The sequence below is a fragment of the Callithrix jacchus genome, chromosome 2 (assembly GCF_049354715.1).
Source record: "Callithrix jacchus isolate 240 chromosome 2, calJac240_pri, whole genome shotgun sequence".
In the NCBI taxonomy this organism is placed as follows: domain Eukaryota; kingdom Metazoa; phylum Chordata; class Mammalia; order Primates; family Cebidae; genus Callithrix; species Callithrix jacchus.
The window spans coordinates 10072211-10098361 of NC_133503.1; the positions used below are offsets into that span (position 1 = coordinate 10072211).

At 54.2% G+C, this 26151-nt stretch overlaps 1 protein-coding gene across 28 annotated transcripts in view; it reads left to right on the plus strand.

The window, feature by feature from the left end:
• The window catches only part of MLXIPL (MLX interacting protein like), a 52095-nt gene extending 29480 nt beyond the window's left edge, over nucleotides 1-22615 (plus strand). For 5 of the 28 annotated variants that reach the window (XM_035279999.3, XM_078354997.1, XM_078354998.1 and 2 more), the window contains exons 3-16: nucleotides 6435-6517; nucleotides 6696-6785; nucleotides 7098-7142; nucleotides 8046-8247; nucleotides 8388-8468; nucleotides 15995-16164; nucleotides 18458-18992; nucleotides 19246-19539; nucleotides 19724-19839; nucleotides 19934-20053; nucleotides 20237-20364; nucleotides 20446-20569; nucleotides 21450-21579; nucleotides 21858-22615. In XM_035279999.3, coding sequence (XP_035135890.1) covers nucleotides 6435-6517; nucleotides 6696-6785; nucleotides 7098-7142; nucleotides 8046-8247; nucleotides 8388-8468; nucleotides 15995-16164; nucleotides 18458-18992; nucleotides 19246-19539; nucleotides 19724-19839; nucleotides 19934-20053; nucleotides 20237-20364; nucleotides 20446-20569; nucleotides 21450-21579; nucleotides 21858-21976 — 2237 coding nt within the window. In that variant the 3' untranslated portion in view covers nucleotides 21977-22615. The remainder of the gene's footprint in view (nucleotides 1-6434; nucleotides 6518-6695; nucleotides 6786-7097; nucleotides 7143-8045; nucleotides 8248-8387; nucleotides 8469-15994; nucleotides 16165-18457; nucleotides 18993-19245; nucleotides 19540-19723; nucleotides 19840-19933; nucleotides 20054-20236; nucleotides 20365-20445; nucleotides 20570-21449; nucleotides 21580-21857) is intronic. The other 23 variants (XM_078354990.1, XM_078355007.1, XM_078355012.1 and 20 more) reach the window with 7 other exon arrangements.
• The last annotated feature ends 3536 nt before the right edge of the window (nucleotides 22616-26151 follow it).

A 26151-nucleotide genomic window follows, 5' to 3' on the forward strand; every position in this document is an offset into this window, starting at 1 on the left:
AAAACCAGCCTGACCAACATAGTGAAACCCCATCTCTACTAAAAATACAAAAAATTAGCCAGGCATGGTGGTGGGCGCCTGTAGTCCCAGCTACTGGGGAGGCTGAGGCAGGAGAATCGCTTGAACCCAGGAGGCAGAGGTGGCGGTGAGCCGAGTTCACACCACTGCACTCCAGTCCACTGACAGAGCAAGACTCGTCTCAAAAAAAAAAAAAAGAAAGAAAGAAAGAAAAGAAAAGAGGCCAGTAGTCCTACTTTTCATGGTTGGTATGGGGACAACAGGTATTCAGGATGTTGGCAGTGACCTGGTGTCCAATACCTGATGTACCCTTAAGGAGGTCACTTTCATTTTGGGGACACCCCATGGCCGAGCAGCAGAGGCAGAGAGGACTTGGATTGGTCAGTCCTGAACCTCATCCAGCTCAGGTTCTGCTATAGGATCAAAGGCTGCTCTGAGCTGGGAACGAGAAGCCTGGGAGAGACCACACGTGGTATTGTCTGTCCTGGCCCCACTGGATTTCATCCAAGCGGGAGAGGGTGTGTTTTCTGGTTTTTATGTATCTACATGCCAGGCGCTTTCACAAATCACCTTATTTAAGGCTTTCTAGCAACCCGGGGAGATAGGTTTTATGACCGCCGTTTTATGGATGAGCAGCCGAGGCTCAGAAGGAAAGTGACTTGTTCAGGTTCACAGAGCGTAAAAGAAGCAGAGCTGGCCTGGCTGGAAATCCACAGTCCCTCAACTCCAAATTGTGGTTTTGTTTTTTTGATAGGTGGGTGCAGTGGAGTAATCTCGGCTCACTGCAACCTCCGCCTCCCAGGTTTAAGAGAGTCTCCTGCCTCAGCCTCCCAAGTAGCTGGGGTTACAGGCACCCACCACATCTTGTATTTTTAGTAGGGCCAGAGTTTCACCATGTTGGCCGGTGTGGCCTCACCCTCCTGACCTCAGGTGATCTGCCCACCTCGGCCTCCCCAAGTGCTGCGATTACAGGCATGAGCCACCGCACCCGGCTTGCAGAAGCAATTTCTGATGAGAGCTGAGGCATGATGTCGCCTGGGGTCCTCACCCAGGCACACTGGTCTCCAGTGACTGCACAGGTTGCTGGAAGGACCCCAGGTTCTGAATGAGACACAGCGAGCTCTCAGTGAAGCCCCGGCATGCTCTAACTGTGTGGGCTTGGGAAAGTCTCTAGCCTCCTGGAGCTTTAGGCCGGGTGGGCTTTAGGCTGGGCTTGCTGTTTGTGAAAATGGGGTGGATTTTTTTTTTTCTTGGTTTTCTTTTCTTTCTTTTCAGTTTATTTTTTATTTTTTTTTATTTTGGAGAATGACATTATTATTATTATCATTTTAATCTTTTTTGGGACAGAATCTCACTCTGTCACCCAGGCTGGAGTACAATGGCGTGATCTCGGCTCACCACAACCTCTGCTTCCTGGGTTCAGGCAATTCTCCTGCCTCAGCCTCCCAAGCAGCTGGGATTACAGGCACACACCACCATACCCAGCTGATTTTTAAAATATTTTTAGTAGAGATGGGGTTTCACCATGTTGGCCAGGCTGGTCTCGAACTCCTAACCTCGTGATCCGCCCGCCTCAGCCTCCCAAAGTGCTGGGATTACAGGCGTGAGCCACCCACCGCGCCCGGCCAGTAGCTCCTATTTCTGAGGTTCCCTGAGTTTTCAGTGAGATCGTTTGTATATCAGTCGTACTCAGAGCAGCACGTGAGACACATGTAACAAATGTCAAGACCCCTTTTCCTCCCTAAACACCAAAGATTTGAAGGTGGGCTTTAGGCTGGGCTTGACAGCTCACGCCTGTAATCCCAGCACTTTGGGAGGCCAAGTTGGGTGGATCACTTGAGGTCAGGAGTTCGAGACCAACCTGGCCAAAATGGTGAAAAAAAAAAAAACACCAAGGTGGGCTTCACAGAAGCGGGGAGGAGAGGGGCTGCTTGGCTGGAGGCCCCTAACGTCCCATCTTAGGCTCGAGCAGAAAGGGCTCTGCCACCCACTGCGGGGTCCTGGTCTCTAAGATCCCTCCTTTCCTGATGGCCAGCCATCCTCCCACACTCTGAAAAGGTCTTGGTTTCCTGGGAGCTCCCGGGCAAGGACTTTCCACCTTGCATGGTCTCTGTTGTTTGTTTACTTGCCTTATCTCTCCCGAAGCTGTGGGCTCCCTGCCTGATTCAGCCACGTGTCCCCTCCCAGTATCTGTCCCAGCCTAGGTGCAAAGGGTTAGGCGGCTGAATGAAGGGGTGAGCTTATCAGTGTTGACAAAGCCTGCCCAGCCCCCAGGAGCCACACTGTTACTACAGCCTTTCCATGGGAAACAGTTCAGAGCGCGGGATCTCTGGGCTGGGGAGGAGAGAGCCACTCAGCCCTGACTCTCTAGGAGCCCTGGACAAACTGTACTATATTATTATTATTATTATTATTATTAATTTTTTTTTCTGAGACGGAGTTTCGCTCTTGTTACCCAGGCTGGAGTGCAGTGGTGCGATCTCGGCTTACCCCACAGTCTCCGCCTCCTGGGTTCAAGCGATTCTCCTGCCTCAGCCTCCTGAATAGCTGGGACTATAGGCACGCGCCACCAAGCCCAGCTAATATTGTATTTTTAATAGAGACGTGGTTTCTCCATGTTGGTCAGGCTGGTCTCAAACTCCCGACCATGCCATACCAGGACAAACTTAATCTTTGCTGCTGTTCATTTCCTCATCTGGAAAGCCAGGGGCAGACATGCTTTGAGACCCTCCTTGCTTATCTAGTCCCCGGGGAGGCCACACATCCAAGGGCCCAGCCTTTGTTTTCTGACCAAGCTGGACTCAGAAACCAGGACAAAGCCCATCTTCAATCTTACGGAGAGTACACACACACACACACACACACACACACAGACACAGACACACATACACACACATACACAGACACACACACATACACAGTCACATACACACACACACGTATATATATATATTGAGACAGTCTTGCTCTGTCACCCAGGCTGGAGTGCAGTGGCCCAATCTCGGCTCACTGCAACCGCCGCCTCCTGGGTTCAAGCAATTCTCATGGGTCAGCCCCCTGAGTAGCTGGGATTACAGGCATGCGCCACCACGCCTGGCTAATTTTTGCATTTTTAGCAGAGACGGGGTCTCACTATGTTCCCCAGGCTGATCTCAAACTCCTGGACTCAAGTGATCTGCCTTCCTTAGCCCCCTCAAAGTGCTGGGATTACAGGTGTGAGCCACTGCACGCAGCAGATTTTGGAGAATGTACTTTAGGACAGAACTTTGTAAATGGTGCTTAAAAGCCCTGGTAAATTTCATGTTGTGATGGTTCCCCTTCCTGTGTCCTCGTTCGTCCCAGAGGAAGTTGGCTGGGGCAGGAAGGGTCAGCGGTTGTCCTCTTCCTCAGAGCAGCCAGGAAGAGTCTCACGTTGCCTCTAAGTAGACCTGCTGTGTGTCAGGCTCTGTGCCCAAGGCAGGAGCTGCTTTTACTCCCATAGCAAGCTGAGCAGGTAAGACCTGGCAAGGCAGGATGGAGGGGAGGTGGGCAGCGCTGTGGGTTTCGGGAGGCAGGAAGGCTTCCTGGAGGAGGCACCATCCTGAATTGTGGGCAGAGGAGGGAAGGTAAGAGGGGCTTCCCTGTAGAATGAGACCAGAAGGTGGACTGTGTGGTTTTGAGGTGGGGTGTATAAGGAGACAGGGAGGCCTGGCGTGGTAGCACATGCCTGTAGTCCCAGCTACCTGGGGGGCTGAGGCGGGAGGAGCACTTGAGCCTGGGAGGTGGAGGCTCCAGTGAGCCAAGGCCACAACACTGTACCACTGCTCTCCAACTTGGGTGACAAGAGTGAGACCTGTCTCAAAAAAAAAATGGAGACAGGGAGCTGAGAGAAGCAAGTGGTGGCCCAATCATGAGGAGGGGGATCGGCTTGGAAGCCAAGCCAAGAAGTGTGGACTTTGTCCCAGAGGTTAGCAGGGAGCCATGGAGGCTTCCAGACCTGAATGCACTTTAGGAAGAATTGACCTGGCAGCAACTGGGAGATGAGCTTAGAGAGTCAAGCTGGAGTCAGGGAGGTCCGTGTAAGAAATGACACCAGACCAGAGGGTGACACAGTGAGGCAGAGGATAGATGGGAGGGGACAGTGGAAGAATGCCACAGACACTATGAGATTGAGGGTTTTTGTCTCAATTAGATCTGGAATATAAGAATCAGACCTGGAATGCTGGGACTCGGGGGGTCTCTGTGGCAAGTTTTGGGGCATCCTCGGGAGTGTCCCCAGGCAGCTGGATATGAGGCTAGAGCACGAAAGGGCCAGAGTGAGAGAGGCAGCCAGGTGGGCACTGACTGCAAAGGAGTCAGGGGCTGGGCGTGGTGGCTCGTGCCCGCTGTGCCAGCACGTTGGGAGGCTGAGGCCAGGAGTTTCAGGACAGCTTAGGCAACATGGTAAAACCGTGTTGAATTTTGAAAGAATTCAAAAATTAGCTGGGGGCGGTAGCATACACTTGTACTCCCAGCTACTCTGGAGGCTGAGGTGGGAGGATCACCCGAGCCCGAAAGGTGGAGATTGAAGCGAGCCAAGATGGCTGCCACTGCGCTCCAGCCCCAGCGACAGATTCAGTCCTTATCTCAAAAAAAAACACACACAAGCACAGAAACAAAACAAAACGGCCAGGGCTGGGCGTGGCGGCTCACACCTGTGATCCCAGCACATTGGGAGTCTGAAGTGGGTGGACCATGAGGTCAGGAGTTCAAGACCAGCCTGACCAACATGGTGAAACCCCGTCTCTACTGAAAATACAAAAATTAGCCGGGCGTGGTGGTTGGTGCCTGTAGTCCCGGCTACTCGGGAGGCTGAGGAAGGAGAATCGCTTGAACCTGGGAGGCGGAGGTTGCAGTGAGCCGAGGTCACGCCACTGCACTCCAGCCTGGGGAACAAGAGAGAAAACACACAAAGTGACCAGGGAAGCTAGGAGATAGAGAACAGCCTGGGGAGCCCAGGAGTTCGAGGCCAGTCCGGGCAACATGGTGGGATCCTGTCTCTACCAAAAACCTTAAAATAATAATAATTAAAAAGAAGAGATTAGGCAGAGAGGCCCATGCCTGTAATCCCAACGCCTTGGGAGGCCAAGGCAGGAGGTTTCCCCGAGCTCAGGAGTTCAAGACCAGCCTGGGCAACACAGGGAGACCCTGTTTCTCCAAAAACTTTAAAAATTAGCCAGACATGGTGGCGTACGCCAGAGGCTGAGGCGGGAGGATCGCTTGCGTCCAGGAGGTCACGCCTACAGTGAGCCAAGATTGCGCCACTGCACTCCGGCCGGGGCAGCAGAGCAAGGCCCTGTTTCAAAAACACAACAAAAACAAAAAAGCCTGGACTGTGTGCTGGGGTCAAGGGGAAGAGCCTAGGAGAGGTCAGGGGAGGCAGAGGCCTGGAGGAGGCCGCAGGTTGCCCAGAAGTGGACCAACGGTGGCTCTCTGCAAAGAAAGCGGGTAGAGCCAGGGCTCCTGAGGCAGGGGACCCAAGGCTCTCCGCTCCTGGCCTGCTGGTCTAAGCAGGACTTTCTGGAGGCAGCTCACTCCCACGGCCCCACAATCCATTCAGCAGTCTTTGCCGGGGAACCCGCTAGGCTCCGGAGGGACCCAGAGAAGGTGTGGGAGGTTGGATTCAGTGTCCCGCAGAAGAGGAAGATCAGGAGGGCGCAGTGGCTCACGCCTGTGGTCCCAGAACTTTGGGAGGCTAAGGCGGGTGGATCACCTGAGGTCAGAAGTTTGAGACCAGCCTGGCCAACATGGTGAAACCTCGTCTCTACTAAAAATACAAAAAATTGGTCAGGCGTGGTGGCGGACGCCTGTAATCCCAGCTGCTCGGAGAATTGCTTGAACCTCGGAAGCAGAGGTTACAGAGCGCCAAGGTCGAGCCATTGCACTCCAGCCTGGGCAATACAAATGAAAGTTCGTCTCAGAAAAAAAAAAAAGACTGGGCACAATGGCTTACACTTGTAATCCAAGCGCTTTGGAAGGATGAGGTGGGCGGATCACAAGGTCAGGAGTTCGAGACCAGCTTGACTAACATGGTGAAATCCCATCTCTACTAAAAATACAAAAAACTTAGCCTGGCGTGGTGGCTGGTGCCTGTAATCTCAGCTACTCAGGAGGCTGAGGCCAGAGAATGGCTTAACCAGGGAGGTGGAGGTTGCAGTGAGCCGAGATGGAGCCATTGCACTCCAAGGTGGGTGACAAGAGCAAAAGAAAAAACAAAGAAACAAGATTTAGGAGGCTAAAGCATCCAGGAAAGCTCCCTGGAGGAGACAGCATGGGCACTTAATCTGAACGTTAGAGTCCAAGAAGGATTTCTTAGGGTGTCACTTGAGTCCCAGTCCCCTGGGATGAGGTGGGGGATGAGGAAGGTGGGTGCTCCTGACCTGGCCCCCTTCTCTCAGATGTGGAGCGGAGGAAGAGCCCCGTGTGTGGCTTCGTGACCCCCCTGCAGGGGCCTGAGGCAGATGCGCACCGGAAGCCAGAGGTAGCCGGGTTCTGGACCGCCTGCCCATCTGCCCACCTGTCCACCTGCCCGCCCACCAAGACCGGCCCCTGCCTCCTTTAGCCTTGCGCTGGGCAGACAGGGATGGGGTGAGGGGTGGGAGACGGGTGTGCGGCGCTCCCCTCCCTACTGATCGCCCTCCCCCCGGACCCCCCACCAGGCCGTGGTCCTGGAGGGGAACTACTGGAAGCGGCGCATCGAGGTGGTGATGCGGGAATACCACAAGTGGCGCATCTACTACAAGAAGCGGGTCAGTGGGGCGCCCGGGGAGGCCCCAGAGCTTTCCCCTGCGGCTGCCGGCCACCTCCTGCGTCGGAAGATCCCTGGGAAGGGGATCCTGATCCCCACCAAGCCTGTGTCCCCTTTGGGCCCTCCATTCAGTCCCAGGCCGACAGCGCCACCGTGTGGCCACATGACCTTCTAGCAGCCTCCTTACTTGGAGGTGGGGGGAGCTCCTGATGGGAAATAGGGGATCTCATTGCTTGTGAAGAGGGGAGATTTTTGGGGGGAAGTGATGAAGGACGTGGCAAGGGGTCCAGTATCCAACTCTGTGTCCCTGCAGCTCCGTAAGTCCAGCAGGGAAGAGGACCTCCTGGCCCCTAAGCAGGTAGGTGTTCTGTAAGTCCAGCAGGGAAGGGCATCTCCTCCCCCACAAGTAGGTGGGAGGTAGAGAGCTGACAGCTTCCTCCCGTGTGGGCAGGACAGTGGCTGGGCGTGAGGGTGGGACGTGGGACGTGACTGCCATCCTGTGGTTGATCTGTCAAGATCTTCTCTTCTTGAGGTGTAGTAGTGCAGTGGTGAGAAGACCCCAGGTCACTGGGCAAGTGGTGGGAGGCATGGGAGAACAGAGGGACCAGGTCAGCCTTGGTGGCTCACGCCTATAATCCCAGCACTTTGGGAGGCAGAGGCAGGTGGATCACTTGAGGTCAGGCGTTCAAGACCAGCCTGGGCAACATTCTGAAAACCCGTCTCTACTAAAAATACAAAAATCGGGACAGGCACGGTGGCTCACACCTGTAATGCCAGCACTTTGGGAAGCTGAGGCCAGTGGATCACGAGGTCAGATGTTTAAGACCAGCCTGGCCAACATGGTGAAACCCCATCTCTACTAAAAACACAAAAATTAGCTGGGTGTGGTGGCACGTGCCTGTTTACTCAGGAGGCTGAGGCAGGAGAATCGCTGGAACCTGGGAGGTGAAGTTTGCAGTGAGCCAAGATTGCACCACTGCCCTCCAGCCTGGGCAACAGTGTGAGATTCCATTTTTTAAAAAGAGGGACCAAAGAACTGGGGTCGTGGGCAGGAAGGGGACCCCTGTATCTGCATCCTGGTCTATCTCCTGGGGAAGTTCTTAGAGGCCAGTGGAGTGATCTGGTCTTACAAGCAGCCAGCCAGGTCCACGGAGGGAAGGTGAGAGGTGTGCGCAGGGAGCCCTTCCGTGCTGCTGACCATTTTACCCCGGTCGGGGCAGGGGGAGTCCTTCAGTGGCTGCTGACGGCTCTGTCTCCCTAGTCGGAAGGCGAGTGGCCGCCACCGGAGCAATGGTGCAGACAGCTCTTCTCCAGTGTGGTCCCCGTGCTGCTGGGGGACCCCGAGCAGGAGCCGGGTGGGCGGCAGCTCCTGGACCTCGACTGCTTTTTGTCCGACATCTCGGACACGCTCTTCACCATGACTCAGCCCGGCCCTTCACCCCTGCAGCTGCCGCCTGAGGATGGTGAGGATCTGGGAAGGGGCAGGGGAGGGGGTGAAGGCCTGTGAGATTCCAGGAGGCCAAGGGAGGAATGGCTGCGGGTTGGGGCGGGGACCCCGTTCCCCTCTGCCTGCTGCTGCTGATGTCGTCACTGCTGCCTGCAGCCTACGTCGGCAATGCTGACATGATCCAGCCGGACCTGACGCCACTGCAGCCAAGCCTGGATGACTTCATGGACGTCTCAGGTGGGGTGAGCCCCTCCCGGCCTTGGGTGAACAGGCAGGGTCCATGTCAGGAAGGCCGATGAGCCCATCGAAGGCCCCTCTGGGGGAGCTGATGGTCTGGGTGGTTTATTTTCTTTCTTTCTTTCTTTCTTTCTTTCTTTCTTTCTTTCTTTCTTTCTTACTTTTTCTTTCTTTTTCTTCTTCTTCCTTCTTCTTCCTTCTTCTTTCTCCTTCTTCCTCCTTCCTCCTCCCTCCTCCCTCCTTCCTCCTCCTCCTCCTCCTTCTTCTTCTTCTTTCTTCTTCCTTCTCTTCCTCCTCCTCCCTCCCTCCTCCCTCCTCCCTCCTCCCTCCTCCTCCTCCTCCTTCTTCTTCTTCTTCTTTCTTCTTCCTTCTTCTTCCTCCTCCTCCCTCCTCCCTCCTCCCTCCTCCCTCCTCCTTCTTCTTCTTCTTTCTTCTTCCTTCTTCTTCCTCCTCCTCCCTCCTCCTCCTCCTCCTCCTTCTTCTTTTCTTCTTCCTTCTTCTTCCTCCTCCTTCCTCCTCCCTCCTCCCTCCTCCCTCCTCCTCCTCCTCCTCCTTCTTCTTCTTCTTTCTTCTTCCTTCTTCTTCCCCCTCCTCCCTCCTCCCTCCTCCCTCCTCCCTCCTCCTCCTCCTTCTTCTTCTTCTTCTTTCTTCTTCCTTCTTCCTTCTTCTTCCTTCTTCCTTCTTCTTCCTTCTTCCCCCTCCTCCCTCCTCCCTCCTCCCTCCTCCCTCCTCCCTCCTCCCTCCTCCCTCCTCCCTCCTCCCTCCTCCCTCCTCCCTCCTCCCTCCTCCCTCCTCCTCCTCCTCCTCCTTCTTCTTCTTCTTTCTTCTTCCTTCTTCTTCCCCCTCCTCCCTCCTCCCTCCTCCCTCCTCCCTCCCCTCCTCCCTCCTCCCTCCTCCTCCTCCTCCTTCTTCTTCTTCTTCTTTCTTCTTCCTTCTTCCTTCTTCTTCCTTCTTCCTTCTTCTTCCTTCTTCCCCCTCCTCCCTCCTCCCTCCTCCCTCCTCCTCCTCCCTCCTCCCTCCTCCCTCCTCCCTCCTCCCTCCTCCCTCCTCCCTCCTCCCTCCTCCCTCCTCCCTCCTCCTCCTCCTCCTCCTCCTCCTCCTCCTTCTTCTTCTTCTTCTTCTTTTTGAGACAGGGTCTTACTCTCTCAGCTTGGAGTGCAGTGGTGCCATCTTGGCTCACAGCAACCTCTGCTTCCCCAGGCTTAAGTGGTCCTCCCACCTCAGCTTCCCAAGCAGCTGGGAATACAGGCAGGCACCACCACACCCAGCTAATTTTTTTTTTTTTTTTTAAGACAGGGTTTCACAATATTGGCCAGGCTGGTCTTGAACTCCTGACCTCAGGTGATCTGCCCACCTAGGCCTCCCAAAGTGCTGAGATTACAGGCGTGAGCCACCATGCCCGGCTTTTTGTGTGTGTATTTTTGGTAGAGACGGGGTTTCACCATGTTGCCCAGGCTAGTCTCAAACTCCTGAGCTCCAACGATCCTCCCGCCTTGGTCCCGCAAACTGCTGGGATTACAGGCGTGAATCACCGTGCCTGGCAGGTCTGGATGGTTTCTGAGGGATCTTCCTGGTCTCCTTTTGTCTAGTTGATGTGGCCTCCAATGAAGGCAGGAGCAGAGAGATTACCTGGACAGGGAACCAGGGGCTCCCAGGAAAGCAGTGAATGCTGGGACTCTCTCAGGGGAGAGAGGAACTTTGATTTATTTAGGTTTATTTATTATTCACACAACGCATTTTAAAACTATTTACTAGGCTGGGCAGGGTGGCTCATGCCTGTAATCCCAGTACTTCTGGTGGGGCCAAGTTGGGCAGGTCACCTGAGGTCAGGAGTTCGAGACCAGCCTGGCCAACATGGGGAAGCCCCATCTCTACTAAAAATACAAAAATTAGCCAGGCGTGGTGGCACACAGCTACTCGGGAGGCTGAGGTGGGAGAATCACTTGAACCCAGGAGGCAGAGGTTGCAGTGAGCTGAGATTGTGCCGCTGCATTCCAGCCTGGGTGACAGAGAAAGACTCCGTCTCAAAAAATAAAAATTAAAAATTAAACTATTTACTAGAGAACATTTCAAGCTCGCACACACTAGTAGAGAAAGCACAGTTCAGCAAACTCCCAAGTCACTGTCACTGGTTGACTTACCACTCTGGGCCAGTCTTCCTTAATCTAGACCACATTCCTTCTCTTCTCTTATATTTTATTTTATTTTTTGAGACAGGATCTGACTATGTTGCCCAGGCTGGAGTACAGTGGCACAGTCACAGCTCACTGCAGCCTCAACCTCTCAGGCTCAAGTGATCCTCCCACCTCAGCCTCCCAAGTAGCTGGGACCACGGGCACGTACCACTATGCCCGGCTAATTTTTTTTTTTTTTTTTTTTTTTTTTTGAAGAGACAGGGCCTCCCTATATTGCCCAGGCTGGTCTACAACTCCTGGTCTCAAGAGATCCTCCCACCTCAACCTTCCAAAGTGCTGGGTGTGTGCCACCATGCCCAGTCTATTATTTTAAAGAAAATTCCAGCCATTATATCTTGTAAGGCATTTTTTCTTTTTGAGATAGAGTCTCGCTCTGTTGCCCAGGCTGGAGTGCAGTGGCTTGATCTTAGCTCACTGCAGCCTCCGCCTTCTTGGTCAAGCGAGTCTCCTGCCTCAGCCTCCCGAGTCGCTGGGATTACAGGCCTGTGCCACCACACCCGGCTAATTTTTGTATTTTTAGTAGAGATGGGATCTTACCATGTTGGCCAGGCTGGTCTCGAACTCCTGACCTCAAGTGATTCACCTACCAGGGCCTCCCAAAATGCTGGGATTATGGGCATGAGCCACCACGCCTGGCCTAAAGCATTTTTTTTGTAAGTAGTGAATGTCCCTACCTCCCTCTCCTGACCCCAGAGCCACCAAGTTCCTGACTCCTCATGGTCCTGCCAGAGGTGCTCCTGTCGGTAAAAGCACATGTGGACAAATGCCTCTGTTTTCACAGTGGATCTCCCAGCTGGCCTTCATTTCACCATAGGTCTTGCAGACTATTCCCAATAGCCACATATTTAGGGGCTCCCAGAGCCATGTGCGGGCCAGGTAGATATCTGGGCTCAGCCTGTATCATCCAAGCCCCCCGGAGACAGAAAGAGGGTCCCTGGGATTAAGGCTTAGTCCTAGTGACCTCCTGCTGGGCGCAGTGGCTCACGCCTATAAACCCAGCACTTTGGGAGGCCGAGGCCACTGGATCACTTGAGATCAGGAGTTTGAGACCAGCCTGGCCAACATGACGAAACCCCATCCCTACTAAAAATACAAAAAAATTATCTAGGTATGGTGGTATGCGCCTGTAATCCCAGCTAGTGGGGAGGCTGAGGCAGGAGAATCGCTTGAACCTGGGAGGTGGAGTTTGCAGTGAGCTCAGATCATGCCATTGCACTCCAGACTGGGCGAGAGTTCAAGACCCTGTCTCAAAAAAAAAAAAAAAAGAAAAAAGGTTTGGTGACCTCCTAACTCCTTCCCCGCAGGGTCCTGGGCCTGTCAGTCAAGAGGTGGTGGCCTATGGGGCGGGGACTAGGGAATGAGGAACCACCCCCAGCCCTGCTCCAGCCCTGGGCGGGTGTAGGGGCTGCCCCGGGGCAGAAGTGTGCATGGCAGTGCCCTGGGAGCAGCCCAGCCTGGGAGGGCAGCGGCCCTATCTGGGCGCACCGCCCCCCACCACAGGTAGGAGCCCAGCCACCCCAGCCTGGGGTCTGGGCAAGACCAGAAGGGACTGGGGCTAGAAGGCAAGGTCTGGCAAGCGCAGGTGGCTGCTGGGGTGTGGGGGGACAAGTGTGGCCCACACAGAAGAGGTGGCTTGTCTGGCCCTCCCATATCAAACACTACCTGCATCCAAAGGGCAGAGCGCACAGCAGCTCTCATTGTCCCCAAGAGCCCCCCATGGGGAAGTCCGGCTGGAAACCCAGGGAGGGGACCAAAACTCTATGGAGGCAGCGGGCCTGGTGGTGGGGGGAGGGGGTGGTCAGGGAGGCAGCCAGAGGCAGAGAAGCTCAGGGAGAGGATGGCCGGTCACATTCGTGGAGGGGACAGAGGCTAGGGAGGGACTTGGGGCCTGGTGAGCAGTTCAGGCTGGGAAGCAACTTCTCTCAAGGCAGCGTGGGGACAACAATGGTAAGGGGGTGGCTGGCGACTCAGGGATGAGAGGGGCTTGCTGCCCCATAACCCTTCCCCAGGCCCCAGGGAGTGGGCCATAGCCGTGAGCAGGGAGGGGCCCTTGGCCCTCGGCGGCCTGGAGCCTGGCCCAGCAGAGCCAGGGCCTCAGGGGCCTAGTGACAGGCCCTATGGACCCTGGAAGGTGAGGAGCAGCAGTGACCACTCTCCATCTGTCACCTAGTGGTCCCCCCCTTTTTTTTTGAGACAGAGTCTTGCTCTGTTGCCCAGGCTGAGTGCAGTGGCACGATCTCGGCTCACTGCAATCTCTACCTCCCGGGTTCAAGTGATTCTCCTGTGTCAGCCTCCCGAGTAGCTGGGATTACAGGTACCCATCACCACACCTGGATAATTTTTGCATTTATTTATTTATGTTTATTTTATTTTCTCTTTTTTTGTTCTTGAGAATGAGTCTTGCTCTATCGCCTAGGCTGGAGTGCAATGGCACAATCTCTGCTCCTGGGTTCTAGCGTTTCTCCTGCCTCAGCTCCCCAAGTAGCTGGGATTACAGGTGCTCGCCACTGTGCCTGGCTAATTTTTTGTATTTTTAGTAAAGACAGGGTTTCCCCACATTGTCCAGGCTGGTCTCGAACTCCTGACCTCCTAATGTGCCCACATGGACCTCCCAAAATGCTGGGATTACAGGCATGAGCCACCCCACCCAGCCTGGTATCCCTTTTAAAGAAAGGCAGCAGGGGCACAGGTAGTCCCAGCTTCTCAGGGGCCGAGGCAGGAAGGTCGCTTGAACCCAGGAGGGGTTCTGCTCACTGCAGAGGTTGCAGGGAGCATAGATCACACCACCGCACTGCAGTCCGGGCAACAGAGCGAGACTCTGTCTTGAAAAGGAAAGAAAAGGCCGCGGGAAAGCAACCTTCTCACCATGGGGTTAGACACATGGACAGGCGCAGAGCAGACGCGCGTGCTCCATGTCGTCACGGCAGGACAGGTTCACGTAGCCTCAGACGGAGCGGCAGATACCCAGGGGGCAGACAGATGTGCAGACCCCACGCTGAGACTCCAGGATTCAGCCACTGCACCCACAGGCCCTGCACACTCCCAAAAAGCAGAGCCACTTGTGACATATAGGGCCACACGTGAAGGCTCACACCTGTCATCCCAGCACTTTGGGAGGCTAAGGTGGGAGGATGGCTTGAGCTCAGGAGTTTGAGATCAGCCTGGGCAACATGGCAAAACCCGTTTTTGCTAAAAAAAATACAAAAAATGACTTAGTGTGGTGATGAATGCCTGTAGTCCCAGCTACTCAGGAGGCCAAGGCATGAGAATCCGTTGAACCCAGGAGGCAGAGGCTGCAGTGAGCTGAGATGGCGCCACTGCACTCCAGCCTGGGCGACAGCAGGGCACAGTGGCTGACCCCCTCTGCTGGTCCTGCACCCCTTTCCCACCCCAACACTCTGTCTGGGCACCCCTTTCTATACCACCAGATCAGGAAATGGGAGTCACCAGCGGATAGGGAGGGGGACTTCTGAGCTAAGCCTGGGACTGGGCAGGGGTCCCTGTTCACATCCAGAGTCCCCTGCCATCTCCCACTCAGGCTCATTATAATCCCAACACTTTGGGAGGCTGAGGCAGGAGGATGGCTTGAGCTCAGGAGTTTGAGACCAGCCTAGGCAACATGGCACAACTCTGTTTCTGGGGATTGGGGTTGGGGTTGGGGGGGAGCACACAAACACACACACACACTTGACCCCCTAGTGGGTTCTGGGTTTGGGTGACCTTATCTAGCAATTCCTTGGTGACTTTATCCTGGTCTCCGTGGAGGTGGCTCCTAGGAGCTCCTGAGCAGCTCTCCTGGCAGGGGTGCTGGAGGGAAAAAGCGGGGAGCTGGGGCCAACCCAGGCCTGTAGGGAGCTGTCACAGCGGGGTCAGATCTGCCCAGACCGGGAGGCCTCGGGAGCTGGCACGGACCACAGGCTGGTCAGGGTCAGAGAAAGGTGCCCGGAAGGGAGCGGGTGGGCGGGAGGCGCCCAGGCCGGGGATGTGGTCAGGCCGTGGGTAGCTGCTTCCCAAAACCAGAATAGCCCAGGACTTACACAACCCGCACCCCAAACAATCCGCCTGCTGCCTCCCCCAGCTGTTACAGGCTTCCCAGCCCCCCTCTCCCCCACCCCACTCGGAGCCCACCCTTAGGCCCCCCTCTCCCCCACCCCACTCGGAGCCCACCCTTAGGCCCCACCTCCCCCACCCCACTCGGAGCCCACCCCACTCGGAGCCCACCCTTAGACCCCCCTCTCCCCCACCCCACTCGGAGCCCACCCTTAGGCCCCCCTCTCCCCCACCCCACTCGGAGCCCACCCTTAGTCCCCCTCTCCCCCACCCCACTCGGAGCCCACCCTTAGTCCCCCTCTCCCCCACCCCACTCGGAGCCCACCCTTAGGCCCCCCTCTCCCCCACCCCACTTGGAGCTCACCCTTAGGCCCCACCTCCCCCACCCCACTCGGAGCCCACCCCACTCGGAGCCCACCCTTAGACCCCCCTCTCCCCCACCCCACTCGGAGCCCACCCTTAGGCCCCCCTCTCCCCCACCCCACTTGGAGCTCACCCTTAGGCCCCACCTCCCCCACCCCACTCGGAGCCCACCCCACTCGGAGCCCACCCTTAGACCCCCCTCTCCCCCACCCCACTCGGAGCCCACCCTTAGGCCCCCCTCTCCCCCACCCCAATCGGAGCCCACCCTTAGTCCCCCTCTCCCCCACCCCACTCGGAGCCCACCCTTAATCCCCCTCTCCCCCACCCCACTCGGAGCCCACCCTTAGGCCCTCTAGCCCCATTACACTCTTCACCCCACTCCTAGGCTTCACCTATTGACCTTCCAACAAACCAAACTTGTGCCAGAACCAATGACCTCGTGTCCCCTCTCATCTCCAACTCACCCCTTGAACTTCTGCCACCCTGGGGCCCATCCCATCCCAGACCTCCCCCCGCCTTGTACCAACCGCACCCCTTTTCCACCCGGGGAACTGTCTTTGGGCACCCCCTTTCTGTACCTCCAGCAGATCAGGGAAGGGGAGCCACCAGGGGATAGGGAGGGGACTCCCTGAGCTAAACCTGGGGCTGGGGAGGGAGGGGCTGTTCCTGGGGTCCCTGTTCACACCCACAATCCCCTGCTATTCCCACGCCGCTCAATCCACCCAAGACGGTTGCTGCTTCCCTTGAGACAGAAACCCTTCCAGTTTCACAATCTCCTGTGGAAGGGACCCCCACCTCCCACCCGCTGGCCCCCAGGTCCCCACCCGCCAAGGCTGGGGACAGGCCACTCTCCTCCCAGCTGTTTCCCAGCCATAGCCCTGGCCCTAACTGTTATTGCTCTGTGTGTCTGAATTACAGATTTCTTTACCAACTCCCGCCCCCCACAGACGCCCATGACTTCAAACTTCCCAGAGCCCTCCAGCTTCAGCCCCGTGGCTGACTCCCTCTTCAGCAGTGGGACCCTGGGCCCCGAGGTGCCCCCCACTTCCACAGGCATGACCCACCTCTCTGGACACAGCCGTCTGCAGGTAAGTTCACCCCAGCCCATCCAGCCCTGTCTAGCTCACTTCAGAGCCGGTCCTGCCCTGCTTATGTCCAGGAGGTGCTGGACTCCCTGGGTGTGTGGTCTTCTGCTTGGAGACTAGAGGGGAAGAAAGGCCCCATCTCCATCCTCTGGGAGGGACACTGTGAAGCAGAACTGGACAAAGCGGTTGTGGGAAAAAGCTAAGGGCATGGGGACCACAGTGTAAGCTCCGCCAAGGCCCATTGCTTCTAGAAGACTTCCTGGAGGAGGGGGGTTTCTGGGCCTTAGAGAATAGGTCAGCTTTGTACAGAAGAGACTGGCCGAGGGCAAGCCAAATGGGAGAATAGCAGGAACAAAAGCATTGGGAAGAAAGCCGAGCACAGATGTTTAGGAAACCGTGAATCTACCATTTTGGTTCATGAATTCCCAGTGCAAGTATTATTATTATTATTATTAATTATTATTATTATTTGAGACAGAGTCTCACTCTGTCACCCAGGATTGAGTGCAGTGGCACAATCTCTGCTCACTGCAACCTCCATCTCCTGTGTTCAAGCTATTTCCAGCTTATTTTTGTGTTTTTAGTAGAGATGGGGTTTCACCATGTTGGCCAGGCTGGTCTCGAACTCTTGACCTCAGGAGTCCGAACACCTTGGCCTCCCAAAGCGCTGGGATTACAGGCACGAGCCATCACGCCTGGTCCCCAGGTGCAATTCAGATGTTGCTTCCTGCTGCTTGGTTATAGGCCTTCCCCTCCATCATCAGACTTTTCAAGTGCTCATTGTAGCTGGTTGTTGAGGGGTGTCTCCTTCAGCAGACAGTGAGCTCCTTACTGGAAGGGCTGTGTTTGCTCACCACTGCATTTTCTATACCTAATGCAGCGCAGGCACACAACAGCACTCGGTGAATGGATGTCCAGTGAGTGAGTCAGTGACTGAACGAATGAGCAAGTGTGCATCTGAATGGGTGTGTTGGTGAACTGATAGATGCGTCTTAGACGGTGGTGGAGGCACATGTGGGTTGGTGGATATATGGGTGGGTGAGTGGTTGGTTGGATGGATGGTCTGGTGGATGGATACACAGATGAGTACTTCAATGAATCAGTGAATGGGCTGGTGGGTGGTTGAGTGGCTTGTAAATATATAGATGGTGGATGGATGGATTATGGATGGGTTGGTGGATGAATGAAGGAAGCATAGATGGTTGGATGGATTAGTTAATGCGTTAATATCTGGTGGGATGGTGGAGAGAGTGCTAGATGAGCTAGTTCATAGATTGATAAATAGGTGAATAAATGGAAGATGGGTGGATAGAGAGACTGGCGGATGAATTAGTAGATGGACAATTGATGACTGGATGGGAAGGTTGGTTGGTGGATGGATTGGTGGACCAGTTAGTGGATGAATAGATGATGAATGGATGGGTGGGTTGGTTGTTGGGTGGATCGGTGGATAAATCAGTGGATGGATGATGACTGGATGGGAGGGATGGTTGGTGGATGGATTGGTGGACAAGTTAGTGGATGGATGGATGATGAAAAGATGGGTGGATTGGTTAGTGGATGGATTGGTGGACAGTTAGTGGATGAATGGATGATTAAAAGATGGGTGGATGAGTTGGTGGATGGATTGGTGGGCAAGTTAGTGAATGGATGGATAATGACTGGATGGGTGGGTGGGTTAGTAGATGGATCGGTGGATAAATTAGTGGATGGATGATGACTGGATAGGAGGGGTGGTTGGTGGATGGATTGGTGACAAGTTAGTGGATGGGTGGATGATGAATGGATGGGTGGGTTGGTTAGTGGATGGATTGGTGGACAAGTTAGTGGATGGGTGGATGATGAATGGATGGGTGGGTTGGTTAGTGGATGGATTGGTGGACAAGTTAGTGGATGGGTGGATGATGAATGGATGGGTGGGTCGGTTAGTGGATGGATTGGTGGACAAGTTAGTGGATGGGTGGATGATGAATGGATGGGTGGGTTGGTGGATAGATTGGTGAACAAGTTAGTGAATGGATGGGTAAGTTATTCAGGAGACAAATGGATGGGCAGGAAGACTGACGCTCTGCTGTGCCTGCGTTATGCGTAAACATATTCTACTCCCTCCTCTCATAATTCCCCTGTTCTCTGTGTGTGTACGTACTCCTGCATGTGTTGGAAGGTGGGACTTATTTCTCCTGTCTCTCCCCAGTGCCCAGTCCAGAGCTCAGCCAAGGCAGGGCAGGGGAAGCCTGGATGGCTGCCAGGGTTGGCTCTCTCCCCTGCCCTCTAAGTGTCTGTCTGTCCCCACAAGCAGGCTCGGAACAGCTGCCCTGGCCCCTTGGACTCCAGCACCTTCCCGAGTTCTGATTTCCTCCTTCCTGAAGACCCCAAGCCCAGGCTCCCACCCCTTCCTGCACCCCCACCTCTGATGCATTACCCTCACCCTGCCAAGGTGCCAGGCCTTGAGCCCTGCCCCCCACCTCCCTTCCATCCCATGACACCACCCGCTGCTTTGCTGCAGGAAGAGCCTCTCTTCTCTCCCAGGTTTCCCTTCCCCACCGTCCCTCCTGCCCCGGGAGTGTCCCTGCTGCCTGCTCCTGCAGCCTTCCCATCCACCCCACAGCCTGTGCCCAGCCCAGCCCCCACCCCCTTCCCCATAGAGCTTCTACCCTCGGGGTATCCAGAGCCTGCCTATGGGCCTTGCTTCTCCATCCCCAGAGGCAAGCCCCCCACCCCATCCCCTAGGGGACAGAAAGCCAGCCCCCCTACCTTGGCCCCTGCCACTGCCAGCCCCCCCAGCATGGCAGGGAGCTGCAACCCCTGCCTCACACAGCTGCTCACTGCAGGTGAGATGGGAGGGCCAGCAACGGGGAGAGGCAAGTCCAGGGAGGGAGGTCGCGGGTGGGGAGGACGGGGTTTATGGGAGCAGAAGCTGAAGGTGAAGGGGCAGGTTCAGTTTGAGGGACAGAGCGTTGAGGAATGAGGGACGTGGGTCCCGTACCTAAAAGGGGTGTGGGCTTTTGGGAGGGGCAGGCTGGGGTCTTGAGAGAGGCCTCGGGTGGACCTGCCCAAGCAGCCTTATGGTCCTACCCTGCACAGCCAAGCCAGAGCAACCCCTGGAGCCACCTCCTGTGGCCAGCACCGTCCTCCGGTCCCCAGGATCCCCGGTAAGATCTCGGGCACCGGGCGGTGGGCCACTGACCGCGGGCTTCACCACGACTCTCCACCCTTCTCCACCCCAGCAGGAGAAGGTCCCTGAATTCCCCTGCACATTCCTTCCCCCGACCCCGGCCCCTACACCGCCCCGGCCACCTCCAGGCCCGGCCACGCTGGCCCCTTCCAGGCCCCTGCTTGTCCCCAAAGTAGAGCGGCTCTCACCCCCAGCGCACAGCGGTAAAGAGAGGGGTTGCAGGGATTGGGGGAGTCTAGGGGATTGGGGGAAGAGGAGGAAGAGGAAGGGGACTGGGTCTGGGGCCGGGATGAGAGGAAGGAGGTGATGGGGACCTTTCCCCTGGGTTAGGGTTAGGGTTAGGGTTAGGGTTCGGTCTTTCTCTGGATCTGTCTGTCCCTCCCACAGGCAGCGAGCGGCGGCTGTCAGGGGACCTCAGCTCCATGCCCGGCCCTGGGACTCTGAGCGTCCGCGTCTCTCCCCCACAAGCCACCCTCAGCCGGGGCCGTCCAGACAGCAACAAGGTGGGCACCACCCCCAACCCCAAGATCGGTTTGCCTCCCCCAGTCCCTCTCAGGCTCCTTCCCAGGCTCAGCCCCACCCTCTCTCCTCCCCGAGACGGAGAACCGGCGCATCACACACATCTCTGCGGAGCAGAAGCGGCGCTTTAACATCAAGCTGGGGTTTGACACTCTTCATGGACTTGTGAGCACACTCAGTGCGCAGCCCAGCCTCAAGGTGAGCCCCAGACCCAGGCTGGCACCCCCAAAACCACAGGGCCCCCTTCTGGATCCCCCCCACCTAAGACCCAATCACAGGGGAGCGATCCAGACACTCCTGCCTCCTCCCACCCTAGTGCCTCAGTGGGTCCCAGGGTGCAGCCTCCAGCACCTGCCTGAGCCCCCCTGGTGGCGTCTGCAGGTGAGCAAAGCTACCACGCTGCAGAAGACCGCCGAGTACATCCTCATGCTACAGCAGGAGCGCGCGAGCTTGCAGGAGGAGGCCCAGCAGCTGCGGGACGAGATCGAGGAGCTCAACGCCGCCATTAAGTAGGCAGGGTCCAGGCGGGTGCTGGGACCAGAGGGGCATGCCGCCTGACCCCCAGACCCTGACCCCTGCCCTGCCCCCAGCCTATGCCAGCAGCAGCTGCCCGCCACAGGGGTACCCATCACCCACCAGCGTTTTGACCAGATGCGAGATATGTTTGATGACTACGTCCGAACCCGTACGCTGCACAACTGGAAGTTCTGGGTGGTATCCTCCCTCGAGCCCATGGCTTGGGGGCTGTAGGGGCTGTAGCGGGACGAGATGAGGCTGTTCAGGGATGTAGGCCTAGCTCTCCAGGCCAGGCAGGCTCAGAGCTGCTCCCAGGGGACGGGCTCTGGTTCTGCCCCCTGCTTCCATGCCCTGGCCATCTTGGGCTGCAGAATTGCCCAGGGATGGAAAGCTGGGAGCAGAGAGGGAAACTGAGGAAGGACTCTTTGGGTAAGGGGAGCAACGGCCCTGACCTCAGGAGTCCCGAGGGCAGTTTGGGGGAACCTGAACTCTAGAGTGAGACCTAGAGAAGACTTGGAATCCACTCCCTGACCTGACTGAGGGGCCAAGTTCTTGACTGAACCAGGGAAGGGAGCTCAGGGATGGGGGATGGTTCAGCCCAGAGGAGGGGCTGAGGAGGGGCCACGAGGAGGGGACTGAGAGCCAGAAAGCTGGGGTAATCCTAGCATTTTAGGAGGCTGAGGCGGGTGGATCACCTGAGGTCAGGAGTTCCAGACCAGCCTGACCAACATGGAGAAATCTTGTCTCTACTAAAAATACAAAATTAGCCAGTCATGGTAGCTCATGCCTGTAATCCCAGCTACTTGGGAGGCTGAGGCAGGAGAATCACTTGAACCCGGGAGGCAGAGGTTGCAGTAAGCTGAGATTGTGCCACTGCACTCCAGCCTGGGCAACAAGAGCGAAACTCTGTCTCAAAAAAAAGAAAGAAAGAAGAAGTAGGGGCTGCAGCAAGAGTCCCTGGGGTTCAAGGTTAGACGGTGTTCAGGTCCTTTCTTCCCCGGGTTTGAACTGGGCCTTAGGGCTCCACGTGGGGTGGGGTACCAGCTAGACCACAGGCAGCTCCTTGACCTGGGCCCAGTTCAGCATCCTCATCCGGCCTCTGTTCGAGTCCTTCAACGGGATGGTGTCCACAGCAAGCGTGCACACCCTCCGCCAGACCTCGCTGGCCTGGCTGGACCAGTACTGCTCTCTGCCTGCTCTCCGGCCAAGTACGTGAGCCATCTCCCTGCCTGCTAGAGGGTCCCAGCCTCAGGGGTGGGGTGGTGTTCCGCCCTGCTTAGACCCCACATCCAGCTTGCCTTCAACACAGCCTGGGGTTGTAGCCACCTCCTATACCCCAGATGCCCCTCCATGCATCAGATGCCTGCACAGAGGTTCTAGGAGGGGACAGTCTTGCCAACGGGGACCTCCCCCATCCCTTTGGTTCCAGTGTCCAAGGGGAGGGCCCTGACCGCAGGAGGTGTCTCTCTCTCTGTCTCCCTCCTAGCTGTCCTGAACTCTCTACGCCAGCTGGGCACATCTACCAGTATCCTGACTGACCCGGGGCGCATCCCTGAACAAGCCACGCGTGCAGTCACAGAGGGCACCCTTGGCAAACCCTTATAGTCCTGGCCACACCCTGCTGTTCACTCAGCTGCCCTGGGGCATGGGCTCCAGGGATAATCTCTGGGCACTCCCTCCCTGCCCCAGGCCCTGGCTCTACCCTTCCCTTGGGGGTCGAGCAGGGTCCAGGTTTCATGCTTCCCACCTCCTGGAGGCCAAGAAGAGCCGAGCCCCATCTCTGCTCTGCCGCTGTGCTCCAGCACCATGACCTTGGGAGACTCGTCCCCTGTCTTTGGACCTCTTTGTTTCAATCTACAAAATGGGGGTGGGGAAGGTTCAATCAGCAGATGAGCTCCAGGCCTTGGCAGCTGTGACACTGGGGGCCTAGGGTGGCAACTCCGGGGGCTCAACGGTGGGAAGAGGAGGCTGTTTCTCTGTCCCCTCCACCTGCTCCCCCATGGGGGGGCACGGACCTCTATTCATGAGCAGAGAAGCAGAAAAGGAGGTTCCCTCTCTCTGCTCCTTCACTGCTGACCCGGAGAGGCTGCAGGACGGCTCCCCCTGGAAGAGGCCAGGAGGGTCTGATCCCAGGAGAGACCAGGGCCGGAGTGACCACAGCAGGGCAGGCATCGTGTGTGTGTGGGTGTGTGAGTGTGGGTTTTGTAAAGAATTCTTGACCAATAAAAGCAAAAACTGCGGGCATGTCGGTGTGATGGTCAATGTGTCTCAACTCACACTGGGATGGAGAGAGAGCCTGCTGGCAGTGAGAGGTAGCTTTCCAGATGGCCCTGCGGGCCAGGAAAGGGCCTGGAGGTTTACTCTGAGCTGGCAGCAGCTGGAAGGCTTTGAGTAGAGGTGGGACAAGATCAGATATAGGGTGGCAAGCGCCTGTAGTCCCAGCTACTTGGGAGGCTGAGGCGGGAGGATCACTTGAGCCCAGGAGTTTGAGGCTGCAGGGAGCTGTGATCACACCACTGCACTCTAGACGGGGAAACAGAGTGAGACCCTGTCTCAAATAACAAAAAAAAAGTCTGGGCACGGTGGCTCACACCTGTAGTCCCAGCACCCTGGGAGGCCAAGGTAGGAGGATCTTAGACCTTGTCTCAGGAATACAGAAGAGAAAAATAAATAAAAGATCAGATGTAACTTTAAAAAAAATTTTTTTTTTTACAAGAATAGAGTCAATGGCTGGGTGCAGTGGCTCACACCTGTAATCCCAGAACTTTGGGAGGCTGACGCAGGCGGAGGTGAGGTATTCAAGACCAGCCTAGCTAACAGAGTGAAACCCCGTCTCTACTAAAAAGACAAAAATTAGCTGGGCATATTGGCGCATGCCCATAATCCCAGCTACTGGGAGGCTGAGGCAGGAGAATCACTTGAACCCGGGAATTGGGGGTTGCAGTGAGCCGAGATCATGCCACTGCACTTCAGCCTGGGTGACAGAGCAAGACTCCATCTCAAAAAAAAAAAAAAAAAAAAGAATAAAAGAATAGAGTCGGGGTCTTGCAATGTTGCCCAGGCTGCTCTTGAACTTTTGGGTTCAGGCAATGCTCCTGCCTTGGCCTCCCAAAGTGCTGAGATTACAGGCATAAGCCACGGTGTCTGGCCAGATGTAACTTTTTTCTAGGAACCCTCTAGGTGCTGAGTTGAGAGTACACAGGAGACGGTTTGGAGAGGCTCGCCACCTTCAGAACTGGAATAAGGCAGAGCTGGGACCAAGGAGGGCCACTGGACAGGGCATCCACTGGAACCACCCAGAAGGAGAATATGCCCCCTTGGTGGGGCAGGTGGGAAGGGTAGTGACCTCCCCATCATGAGAGGTATGCAAGCAGAGAGTGGATGGCCGCTTAGTTGGGATGTGTTAGAAAAAAACTGATACTGGCTGGTGCAGTGGCTCACACCTGTAATCCCAACACTTTGGGAGGCTTTTGGAGGCCAAGGCGGGTGGATTACCTGAGGTCAGGAGTTTGAGACCAGCCTGACCAATATGGTGAACCCAATCTCTACTAAAAATACAAAAAAATTAGCCAGGCATGGTGGCAGGTGCCTGTAATTCCAGCTACTGGGGAGGCTGAGGCAGGAGAATCCCTTGAATCTGGGAAGCGGAGGTTGCAGATTCAGCGGAGGAGCTGAGACCTTGATACTACACTCCAGCCCGGGTGACAGAGCAAGACTTCGTCTCAAAAGAAAAAAAAGGAACAATTAAAAAACCGGATCCTTCAGATGGGGCTGGAGTAGAAGGCGTCAGAGGCCCCAATAATGCACCCATCCTTCTGTTTATCCACCCAACAAATACTGAGGGCCTGCTACAAGCCAGGCCATGCCGACCGCGGTCTGGGCTCTCCAGATGCTGTGCACTATAGTCGCTCTCTCTTCATGGAGCTGACATTCCAGAAGGGCAAGTCGAAGCCCCTCACATTTCAGACCTTCTGGAGACATTTGCGGGATTGATTGCTTATGTTTATTTTTCGTAGAGACAGGGTCTTGCTATGTTGCCCAGGCTGCTCTCAAACTCCCGGCCTCAAGCGATCCTCCCACTTTGGCCTTAGCTTCCTGAAGTGCTGGGATTATAGGTGGGAGCCACCGTGCCTGGCCCATTGGCAGGATTGAGACAGCCGAAAGAATCTTCCATGGGTTTTTAGTTTCCCTCGTTGATGCAGAAGGAGACTCGTTGCACATAGAACTAGTGTGGACAATGTGCTGAGCACTCTTATAAGCACTTCAGATTCTTTTTGTTATTCTTTTTTTTTTTTTTTTTTGAGACCGAGTTTTACTCTTTTTACCCAGGCTGGAGTGCAATGGCGCGATCTCCGCTCACCACAACCTCCACCTCCTGGGTTCAGGCAATTCTCCTGCCTCAGCCTCCTGAGTAGCTGGGATTACAGGCACGCGCCACCGTGCCCAGCTAATTTTTTGTATTTTTAGTAGAGACGGGGTTTCACCATGTTGACCAGGATGGTCTCAATCTCTTCACCTCGTGATCCACCCGCCTCGGCCTCCCAAAGTGCTGGGATTACAGGCTTGAGCCACCATGCCCAGCCTCTGTTATTCTTATTTTTAGTAGAGACAAAGGCTCACTAACTTGCCCAGGCTGGTCTTGAACTCCTGAGCTCAAGGGATCCTCCCGCTTTGGCCTCCCAACGTGCTGGGATTACAGGCATGAACCATTACACCTGGCCACTTTATATATGTCAACTCAATCCCCATAACACCTACCTCATAGGCTTGCTGTGAGGACCTAAAAGGGTAAATATACACATATAGAGATTTACAGATTTATATATATATTTCTAAATCTGTAAAATAGGGATAATTGTATATATTCTAGATGTAAATATAATCTTTATATTTAATATATAATCTTTATATATTATTAAATATATTATATATAAAATATAAACATACATTTTTATATTTATATATCAATATAAATATTTACATATAATATGTAAATATATACTATATAAAATTTATATATGATACATAAAATACATATAATATAAATATATATTATAAAAAATACATAAATATATATAAACATGTAAGTATACATATTTTATGTATCATATAAATTTCATATAGTATATACTTATATATTTATATAATATATATTACACATAATATATAAATATATGTTTATATATTTAATATATACCATACATGATAATTTATATTTTATATACGATCTTTATTATGAATATGAAGATTAATATTCTATATATAAAGATTCTATATAATCTTTATATAGAGAATATATATTAATTATATTAATTTATATATTATAATCGCTATAATCTTTATATGTAATAATACATGTATTTTATATTTACAATATATATAGTCACATATTTATGGAAATATATGACTATATATTATAAGTATAAATATACAAAATATATATTGTAATATATAAAGATTATATATAAACTATAAATTAAATATACATTTATATTTATAATACTTTAACAAATAAATTGTTTATAATATATAATGTATAAATATATAATATATATTGTTATATAAATACGTATAATACATATTCATAATATATGATTCTATATTATAAAGAATTGTATATATAAATATTATAATATAGAATCATATATTATAAATATATAATTATTATTCAGAGTTGGAAGAAGGCAGAGCTGGGACCAGGGTGTGGAAGCAACAAGGCATTACATATATTATATAATCATATGCATTATATATAATATGTATTATAAATACATAACACT